The sequence below is a fragment of the Pelmatolapia mariae genome, linkage group LG16_19, assembly GCF_036321145.2.
Source record: "Pelmatolapia mariae isolate MD_Pm_ZW linkage group LG16_19, Pm_UMD_F_2, whole genome shotgun sequence".
Lineage (NCBI taxonomy): Eukaryota > Metazoa > Chordata > Actinopteri > Cichliformes > Cichlidae > Pelmatolapia > Pelmatolapia mariae.
The window spans coordinates 46,873,465-46,883,977 of NC_086241.1; the positions used below are offsets into that span (position 1 = coordinate 46,873,465).

The following is a 10,513-nucleotide window of genomic DNA, read 5'->3' on the forward strand; positions in this document are numbered from 1 at the left end:
AGGTGCAATAATGGACTTCAAACTCACTCAAGAAAATGGATTATTGCAACTGCAGCTCTTTCAGCAGTTCATTGCCCCTGCATGTAGCAAACAAGTGAAAGATCTTTCTCTGCTTTAGCTTTAGCCTCTAGAAAAATAGGACAAAAGCAGAGTTTGTGCAATTCTAACGAGCTTGAAAATGAATATAACAATATTATAATTTCGTTAAGTCTTCGGAAATAATTCTCTGGGCTTGTTGAAGGGCATTCAAAGCTCTTCATTGGATTTTGGCTGCCTTTTTTCTGTTGTCTGTCACGATTATCCCACACTGCTTCAGTAATGATGAGGTTCATGCTCTTGTGTTTTTTTTTCTATGGTATTTGGATGTTTTCTAGATAGTATTGCATGTGGATCCAAATCCAGTGGTACCTTTCTTCGCTCATTATCCATTAATTTTGACAAGATCTCCAACACCACTGACTAAAATGCAACCCCAAACCATAACAGAGTCACCAACATGTTTTACATGGTACAATGCTGACTGTTGTACCACTCTCCAACCTCCTACATACACACTGACAATGATTTGAATTAAAAAATCCAATATAGATTCATCATTCTATAAATCTGTTGCCACTGAATTTCAGTCCAGTTCTTGTGTAATTTGTAATACCTCTGCCTCTCCCTGTTTTCTTACCTTAAAAATGACTTTTTGAAGGCCACCCTTCCACTGACACCCTTTCTGATATGTATTCGAACAGCAGAAGGTTCAGCCAAAGGCCCAGATTCATCTCTCAGGTCCTGTATCAGGTCTTTCAGATAATGTTTATTTTCCTGTAGCTCACTTTTTTAGGCGTGCCACATCTTTTGTCCTCCATTTGTCCAGTTTCCTCAATTTGTTTGAGAAAATACTGCACTCTACTGAGATATGCAAAGTTTTCAACCAATAGCTCATTGGGAATCACACTGTTGGTACAAAAATACTGTGTTATACCTGCCACACTGTGTTGTCTTTGGAATCACATTGTTGTCAATTCAAGAAATGAGAACAAATGATGTGTTTTTGTGACCAACAGCTTGTAAAAAAGAGCCTAAAGATGTCATTCAAAAGTGGTTCTTGCTAGAATGTCTGCAGTGCATAGACATATCATTGGCTCTTCCCTTGAGTAAGATGCCTTTTTTATGCTTGGATGATTCACTCAGTGTTAGGTGACTTAACAAACAAAAAAATTAAAAAGAAAAATTTTCTCTGAAAATCATTAGAAACAAGGACTCGACCAAAAATGAATTAAAATACAGCCAATATCCAAAGAAAAACCTTGAAAGACCTTCAGGAAGCCTGGAGAACTATTGCTGGGGACCACCTTAAAAGATAGTGTATCATTAGAAGCAAAATATAAAGAAATGAGATATGGCTCAAAACTGTTGCACAGTACTGTAGTTTGAAGAGTGTTTACCCTCACCCCTGTACAAATCACAGTGATTCTTAAAACAGCCACAGGAGTATTATTGTCCTCTAGTACTGGATAAAAGTGTAACTTTGGTGACCAGGATTATTTCCTTATGATTAAGCATGAAAATATTAAAGTATATTTAGTCAAATACTTTATTTGCTGCCATTTTTTTCCCAGTATTTTTAATTTGTTGCTCATACGTATTGCATATGGCAATCCTGCAAAATTCGAGCGTTGTTGTTATAGTCACTATAAGTGATATAAAATAAACATAGCTGGACCCTATCCAGCAGCAGCTTTAAAATGCTATTTAAAACAGCAGCGTGTGTGTGAGTGAGTGCACAGATTAGGATCAGGGATTAGGGACAGATGTAAACCAGAAATCGAGATCCAATGTAATACGGCTGCCGTCCCATCACAGCAGAAGAAAGGTCAGGGTTAGGGTCAAGTATAAGCAAGCCACGCCTTTATTACGTCTTCATTACAGTTTCTATTGGCCCAATATTTGATTGATGGCGCTGTTTTCCAATAGGAGAGCAGGAGGGAGCCCTCGTGGGGGGAAACCGCTGAGCAGATGTGTGTGTGAGAAGACGAGGAGGACGCAGGTTCTTATTGAGTGCAGGAATCGCTGTAGAAAGGGAGTGACGAACTGCAGGGGCACGAAAAAGTAAAGGTGAGCACTACGTTATGTAACATTACGATTTATGAAGCTAAATTAACTGTGCTGCTCAACAGAATCGATGTTTTACTTAATGTTTTAGCTCTAATGTTAGCAATTCGTTTTAGCTGGAGAGTGTCGTGACTATCTAATTTCTTGTTAGCAGCAGTTAACTGCTATTTCTATTTAGTTAGCACATACTCTTTTATTTCAGACAGGTTTCGATCATTTACAGGCAGGTGTCTGTCCTTTTCTGTGTGATGTCGCTGTGTAGCCTTTTTACATTTATTTCCAAACTTCGTGTTGTTTGACCCCCAAAATAGATTTGAAAAGTTTAACGTGATATTACAGTAACTGACACGCGGTCGTACGTGTAGTTTGTGTGCACCCTATTTCCTCCTTCCTGACCTTCTTTGGGTGTTTTCCTCCAAAACGGGTTGGAGCAGTTATTGCCCCACAAACGTCTCAATGTCTTTCTTTCTTTCTTGTGACCTCTTTTTGTCTTGAGAGTTTTTATTGGACTAAAATAGCTGCGGTGGTAATATGTTACTGGAGCAGACCTGTCTATGAAACTTGATCCTGAGACTTGGAAAGCCAAGGATATTGGCAAGAAATGACCTGCCACGTTAGAGGTCATTCATTCGGCTCAGCTGTTCAGAAACTGTCCTTGTATCAAGGTGCATTTTTTTGTGTCCTTCCTTGTCTTGTTAATCTACAATCTTTCCTCGCTTTATACTTAGACGCCAGCTTGGAAATAATGCACACTCTCAAAACTTCTTCCTGTTAATCTTAAGGTTCAACGCCTTGTCTACCTGTCAGGTAAACCATGTCCTCTGTGGGCTATTAAGACAGCCAGGAAGACTTTGCGCTTTGTTTGCTCCCCCTGACATCACTTCCGTTTTGAGTCACAGGCAGACTGCTTTTGCTAATGTCCCACATTTATTCAGAACTTTAGAGTCCCATATCATTTTTTAAAGCTAGCAGTGACACTGATATTCTGTGAAAATGACTCCCCCTCAGAGCAGATGCTAATCTAGCTGTTTAGGTAAAAACAAATGAAAGGGCTTAAAGTGTATTCAACACACAAATAAGTGATCCCAGGCCTTCATTTGACCCTGAAAATATGCAACTGTGTTTTAGAACAGGGGCTTAATACTGCACATTGGAAAGTCAGGTATTAAACTGGATCCTGGAGATGATTAATCAGTGACTAGTCGGGGCCTGCTTTCTTTCTTCCTACTCCAGGCGGCTGCAACTTTGATACTATGAGTGTATTATGAGTGTATTATTCCCTTTGGGAGGGGATTTTTGGCTTTGTCAAGACTAAAAGGAAAAAAGAGGTTTCTAAATGAAAGAATAGCACTTTCCCTCCTTTGCTGCCCTTTGCTTGCATTTTCTCTTTCACTTTCACTTTCATTGGAAAAGAATCCCCTCATTGTGCTTTTCAATAGTCGTAGCCCACATAGATCCGGTTTCATGGTTTCACTTTTAGGGTACTTTCACACATCATTTGTAGTGACTCTAAAAAAATAAAATATAAAATGGTGTTATCTGACATTTTGAAATGTAGTAAAGTGTTTATCTGGGTGTGCAGCTGTAAATAGCTGTAGAATCTGAGAGTTGATAACAAAAGTAAACATTTTTAATATTTTTGCCCTTTGACTTTTCCAGATGTCGTTCGCCTGTGACAAACTGTACAATGGATACATACGGCGGAATATGGCAATCATCGTTTCCAAGGTGAAACCGAGAGAAATAATGATGCATCTGCCTTGCCTGACTGCTCACGACAGGGTATGTTTCAGAAAGCTCACAGACTAAGAATTTTATTGTTCTGTTTAGATGCACCCCAAGTATACTCAGTCTGATACCTTCTTTTCTGTATATTACCATGTTGTATAGCCACACGTGAACTGTGTTTAAATACAGTAGCCTGCATTTCTTTATTTAAATCAGAAAGTGTTAATTTAAACCAACCAATTATTTGCTGTCTTTAATGACTATTTAATGCTCCTATGGAAACACATTGAGCAGTACAAGCCTTGTTAGTTAGGCAACCCCAAAAAAGGCCTCAAACTATTTTGCCAATCCTTGCACAACTCTCACTGTAAAAATGACATTTGTTGTTTTGGTAAACCCACTAGTGTCACTGATTAAATTAGCTTTTTGGTTGATTGGTTGGTTGTTTATTGATAACCAAACAGTAAAGGGCATTAGCACTGGTAAAGGCATATTTTAAAGACTAAACTACTGATGATTTGACTATTCCTCTATTAAACTGAGTTTGTTTTCTCCCTTGATCTATTTTTTTTAACAATTTTTAGGATGTCATTGAGGCAAAAACTGAGACAAGTGGGCATTATAATGGCATGATGCTTCTTTTGGACTGCCTGAAAAGAAGAGAAAACTGGCCCGAGCAGTTCATTGAGGCGCTTGAGGCATGTGAGCAGACAAACATTGCAGCTGACATCAGAGCAGAATACAACACTCTGACAGATGTTAACAGTAAGTTGCCAAATAATTTACCCAGCACCGTACATGATAGTGTTGAAGTTTATGTAAGCAGTAACGGATACAGTCTTGGTACACACTTTTGACATGACATATCACACTTGTCGTTATTTACATAACAAAAACTAAGCTATAGAGCAGAAGTAATGTGTGAATTACTAAGTAGCAAGTGTGAAAACCTCTACAAAAGCAGTTTATAAAGGCCATTTTTAAATCTGAAGCATTCAGTTCCCCAGAGGAAAGACATCAGCAATGATCCTGTTCCTGTCCAGCAGTATGGGAACGGTTCCTAGTCCATTTTTGAAGTTCTTCATTCTTCAGTGAAAACACCTATTGACAAGTAGAAAACTGAAAAGTTGAATGCCTGCAAACCGCAGTAAACTGAAGTGACGCTGTGAAGAAGGGTGGAAGAACGATGTGAGAGACTGATAGTCATACAGAAAATAATATAAGTTATTTCTGCAAAATGTTTTCACAAGCAATTTCTCCATTGTTGGCACAGTTTTTATCAAATAAGTAATGACATGCTGTAATATATCCTGTGTTTTTGCTAATCTAGACCAGATTATTTATTTTTTTTATGTCCTGGTTTGTTGGATTACTCAGCGTGCTGGAAATAACAGTTTGAACTCAACCTTCTCCAAAACATAAACAGCTTGTGCAGATAATCCATATATGTTTCAACCCAAACATGTTTACGGTTGCTCAGAAAAGTGATTATATATACATTATTATACAACAAACATTACTCTGAGTATTTAGATCCAAGACTAAAGTATATTGGATTCATCATTTGTAAACACTGCTTGGAAAACTGTTACAATTTAAATGGATTCCTTTTTGAAGAACACTACGCAGAGCATGTTGCATATAGAATAAATATATACATTTTCATTTTTAAAATGAAAATGTATATATATGTGTATATGCATCATCACAGAGTTCATGACAAATTCATTTCTGTACAGTTTTACATTTAGGTAGTCCTTCAGGATTTCACAGAGATTTACTGATAGGATATCATGAGAGATTTAAATAGCAGAACTGTTTCCTTTGCCCTAGATTCCAACCCCGGCTCCTCTCCAACGTCTGTTGTCACAGCACACGTCCACCCGGCACCATCTGCCGGTCATCTGCCCATTCCAGAGAGTGGTGATAACAGTCGGGATGCTCTAGCTCCGCCAGCTGTAGCTCCTGCAGCTCCTTCAGCTCCTCCAGCTCCCCCAGAGCCTGCTATCCAGGCCCCACCCTCTCCGAAAATTCCAACACCGCCACAAACCCCCCCGAGTGCAGCAGACCCAGGTCCCAAAGTGGTTTCCCCACCTGAGCCTGTCCCTGAGCCTCCAAAGTCAACACAGATTGAAGTGGCACATCCTCCATCAACACCTCCTGCTTCCCCCAAGACCACACACATTCAGGTGACATCCACAGAGGGCGATATTAATTTTCGCCAGGAGCCAGAGGAAAACTCTGAATCAGATATCCAAAATATTGCTGCTGATCCTGGAGCTCAGGTGGGCTCCGGAGATGGTGCCATTTCTGTTAACAGGGAAACCACTCCTCCACCACCACATCCAACTGAACACCATGAAGCAGATCCTCTCGAAAGCACGATTACCAAAAAGATCAAGGAGCCAGAGAGTCCACCTGAAGCCCAGATCAACTCTGATGTGACTGATGGACCCTCTTTCTACACAAGGACCCCAGAGAAGCCTCCGGTCCAGGACAGCACTCCTCCATTGAACAAAAATCCTGATGCTGTCTCACAGCCTGAAGAGATTTCTGGGCCTCCTTCTACACAGGTGAATACTAAAATATGATCATTTTAAGACTTGAATAATGGCACCTCCTGCAGCAGTGCTGTCTACTAGTGATGTGTCGGTTGCGAACGAAATGGCTCTTAGAGCTGGATCTTTGACGTGAACGACGCGAGCCGGCTCCTTATTGTGAGCTGTGGGTTTTTTGTTTTTTTTTCTTACTCTCACCCTCTCTCTCGCACTTTTTTTCCATTTGCGCTGGGCAGAGGGGGGAGGGGCGGTAGTTACACTCGCAGTAGCACAGGAACAGAGCGGGAGGGAGAGAGAGAGAAAGAGAGCCAGGGACAACAACTTCCCATGAGAAAGGTATAGTAATCATCCACAACTATTTTCAGTTGCGGATGATAAAGAATTCAGAAAGTTTATTCATGCAGGAACATATGACAGAGAATATGCATGGTTTTTGTTTTCATAGTTTAATTTATATTTAATTGTGTTGTGGTTTGCAGTGTTTTGTGTTGTTTCACTTTAAATTTGTTTAAAAGGAAAAAGCTGAAAATTTAAATAGTTAAAAGTTGAAATGTGAATAGTTGGTTTTTGTATTATATGATTTATTTATTACATTTTATGTGGAGTGAATAAATAAAAGTATATTTACGGTGGCCCCTAGAGACAAAGCACGTAAAAACTCCAAAACACGTAAAAACTCCAAAACATGTAAAAACTCCAAAAAACGTACAAAAGACAACAGAAGTGCTCCAGGATGCTAGGCGCAGTGTTGAGCTTTTGTTACCTAGTGGCTACACAAGCCAGGAAGTACCAATGACCGGATTTGGTGTGTGGTAGTAACAGGTAAATGAACATTTTTTTTAAATTATTAGAATATATATGAGTGCTTGTGTATAAATACACAAACAATACACATATGCTTTCAATTGTGTAATTTAAGTGATCTAGGTAGCTCTGTTTTGGAAGTTCAGTTAACACTAGAAATGTGTTTTGGAGTTTGTACGTGCTTTGTCTCTAGGGGCCACCGCATATATTTATATATAAACATATATAAATAAAACCACTTTTTTTTTTTACATTAGTAATTCCTTTTGTGCACAATTTTATATTATTGTTAATAATAAGTTAATTAAAGCAACAAAACAACCTGAGGAGCCAGTTCGGAGCCGAAAGAGCTGGCTCTTTTTAGTGAGCTGAGCCGAAAGAGCCGGTTCTCTAAAAAGAGCCGGAAATCCCATCACTACTGTCTACTATTCACTTAACTTAGCTTGGTGCTTAAACCACCTTAGTAAATTAGGCAGCATTTAGTTCAAAATGAGAAGCCTTACCTCTGTGGTTTCTTTGAGTGGTATACTTGGCATTTTTTTCTCTTTTCAAGAGAAATTTCATTTCTATAAATATAAAGTTACATTACATTATTTATACTAAGAACAGTAATCTGTGGACAGAGAAAAACATGCAAAGGGTTGCTACAATTGTTTCCAAATGCATAGAAAAATAACCTTTGCTAATAGTATTACAGTACGATAGTAGCCTTTTTTTCTTCTTTTTTTAAGTAATTAACTTTTTTTTATGATCCAAATATATATTGTGTATATCCTTGAACCCTAAAAAGTATGTTGATAAATGTGTAATATGTTAAAGGGCCTTGCTAGTTTGACCTTTGTTGTGACATTACTGTATTTCCTGGCGAGTAAAAGTCTCCAGCTGACAGTCACTGGAAGGGCATAACACCATTGGACGTGTGCCATTAAGCCACATGCTCAAATTACTGCAGGGTATACATAAAAAACTGGAAGGCACACACACAAAAACAATTCCTTTCTTGCAGTCTTATAAGCCTAGTCTTTCACAAGGCATCTTTTCATAAAACCCATTTATTTGTAAACTTAGACAAAGTAAAGAAACTTTTGGTAATGATGATTTCATTCAAAATTTCAGAGAGGAAAATACTCTAGAATACAATTAAACTTGTACAAGTGAGAAAATCCGGTATAAAAGTTTTCCTGTATGACATGTGTTATATTTAATGGAAACTTAAGTTAGCATTTTTGACAGTAGTATGTATTAGTGTTATTACCAGACCTCCATATAGGTGCTTTTAACGCACCTATAAGGTTTTACACATACCTGAAAGTTAGGACATTGAAAAATTGCAGGGCAATAAAATTGACCTCTGTTATGAATTTTCCCCCCAGATTGTTGAAACTGCAGCTGAAGCCTCCCCCAGGCCTGGTACTCCGGTGATGGAGGCCTCTCTTAATGATGATGTTTGTCTGAGCAAGCCAGGGCAACTTGTCAGCATCCAACCGCAAAATCAACCCAGTCCTACTATCCTCGCGTCCAGCTCAGAGCCGCAGCCCTACTCGGGCAACAGTGAGCGTCTGGAAATAAGTGAAGCTCCACCGGATGACGTGTCCTCTTTCGACTCCACAGTTACTAAAGTCACGCCACTGCCATGCCAGGAGACCGGCTTCGCTAATCTCAACCATAACGAACCTGAGGAGAACCAGTATGAGTCGCCGTGTCAAAGCTTTGAAACACAGGAGCTGGTGATACATGCGTCCGGTGATCCATCTATCCCTAACCTAGACGTCAATGGTGAAACGGCCAAAGAAATCTCCTCGGCACCACCGTTGTTCACTCATGCTGCTGCTGATTCTGGAAGTTTAAACACCACCTTCAAAGCAGAAGAAGAGCCAACAGATACTTCAGCTCCGTGGACCCCTCTCAGCCAATCACCTAATGCAAAGTACATTCTGGCCGCTGCAGGAGTGGGTGCCTGTGCATTGCTGATGGCGTGGAGGTTTAACAAATAAGGGGATATAATACCTGGAATGAAAGAGAAGATTAGACTTTAAGGCTTTTGAAAAGGATTTTAGGTGCCTTAATGAAATCACTGCCATGGTTTGGCATGAGGCAGCAGTTTAATAATTACCTACAGTAATTACAGCTGGCTCTGCAGACCTTTGATCACGTCATTAATTACCATTCTGTTCTTAAGTTTGACATTTTATGTCTTTATTATTGAGTGAGGTTGACTATAGGGAACAAAAACTAAATCTACCCTTACTATTCTAGTTGGGTCACTTCATAGAACTGGGTTGCAATCTCAGGTTATTTATGCACTTGTGCGATGCAAATGTGTGTTTTTTAAAGGTGTGTATTAATCATTGTTTGCATGTTCTCTGACAAGCTAGATAAGACTGTTGGCTGTCATCCAGCATGAGTTAATGAATCAAGGACCTGAGTTTGGCTTGTTGGGGACTGTGGAGGCAGGAGTACCAGTAGTTCCCCACAGTGTAAATTCTTTGTTTTCCCCTACTCATAGTGGGGAAATATGGCTTTAAATGTATTTATTTGTAAATATTTATATATATATATGTGCTATATAGATACCTAATTACTTATTTTAAGAAAGATTGATGTGCTGTTAACATAAAAAAACAAACACTCAGCAATCAAGCAGTCAGTCAGCTAATCCCTGCATAAATTTTTTTTTTTTAAAAAAGTCATTGCCTGTGAACTTCCTTAGCGCTATGAGGCTTCTCGGTAGGAACTTTTTATTCCATGGCACCACCCACCACTTTTTCTTTTTTTTTTAACAGCAGGTAAGTGTTTTCTTATCATGGCAGTGATCATTGTATCATAACCTGGGTGTTTGTCTATGGCTTTTGGCACGTGTCCTCTTCTGCTTCCATGCTTGTAAATGCATGTTTAAATTTAATCAGTGTTATTTTACGGTTAAAAAATGTCAATAACTATATTTTGCAACTGGCACCTACTTTTGCAACAATTGGCACAATTTAAGCCTAAGGTTGTCTTATATGGTGCAAATGTTTGATTCAACATTTAAGTTGTCAATAGATGATTTTTCTCCTTTAAATAAAAACCTGTTTAGGTTTGTTCTGTAAGTTGAGAGGTTTTATTGTACATAGTGTTGTCAATAATGAAATTTTAAGGAAATGTTTCATTTAGAATATTTTTGGCCCTTTTTTAAGAGCCTTTTTGAGCTGCAGAGGTGATGACATAATTACAGTTCATGTGGTTATGTAATCTGTAAAAATGTAAAAGTTCCACCTGAAATTTATATGCACTGACTTGGCTTTGCACTTCATCATTCACATCAATAAACTTGAATTTCT

At 38.8% G+C, this 10,513-nt stretch overlaps 1 protein-coding gene across 1 annotated transcript; it reads left to right on the forward strand.

Moving 5' to 3' along the window:
- Window positions 1–1,999: 1,999 nt before the first annotated feature.
- Window positions 2,000–10,497, forward strand: mavs (mitochondrial antiviral signaling protein). The gene is made up of 5 exons (XM_063497968.1): window positions 2,000–2,106; window positions 3,763–3,885; window positions 4,416–4,596; window positions 5,665–6,404; window positions 8,567–10,497. The coding sequence occupies exons 2-5, from the start codon at window positions 3,763–3,765 to the stop codon at window positions 9,185–9,187; spliced, it is 1,665 nt and encodes a 554-aa protein (XP_063354038.1). The 5' UTR covers window positions 2,000–2,106; the 3' UTR covers window positions 9,188–10,497.
- The last annotated feature ends 16 nt before the right edge of the window (window positions 10,498–10,513 follow it).

What these genes read in the sequence shown, in the direction of transcription:
- mavs (XM_063497968.1), top strand. Translation starts at nt 3,763, where the DNA reads ATGTCGTTCGCCTGTGACAAACTGTACAATGGATACATACGGCGGAAT. An exon ending in GCCTGACTGCTCACGACAGG is followed by an intron (nt 3,886 to 4,415) that starts GTATGTTTCAGA and finishes AACAATTTTTAG; the next exon opens with GATGTCATTGAGGCAAAAAC. An exon ending in CACTCTGACAGATGTTAACA is followed by an intron (nt 4,597 to 5,664) that starts GTAAGTTGCCAA and finishes CCTTTGCCCTAG; the next exon opens with ATTCCAACCCCGGCTCCTCT.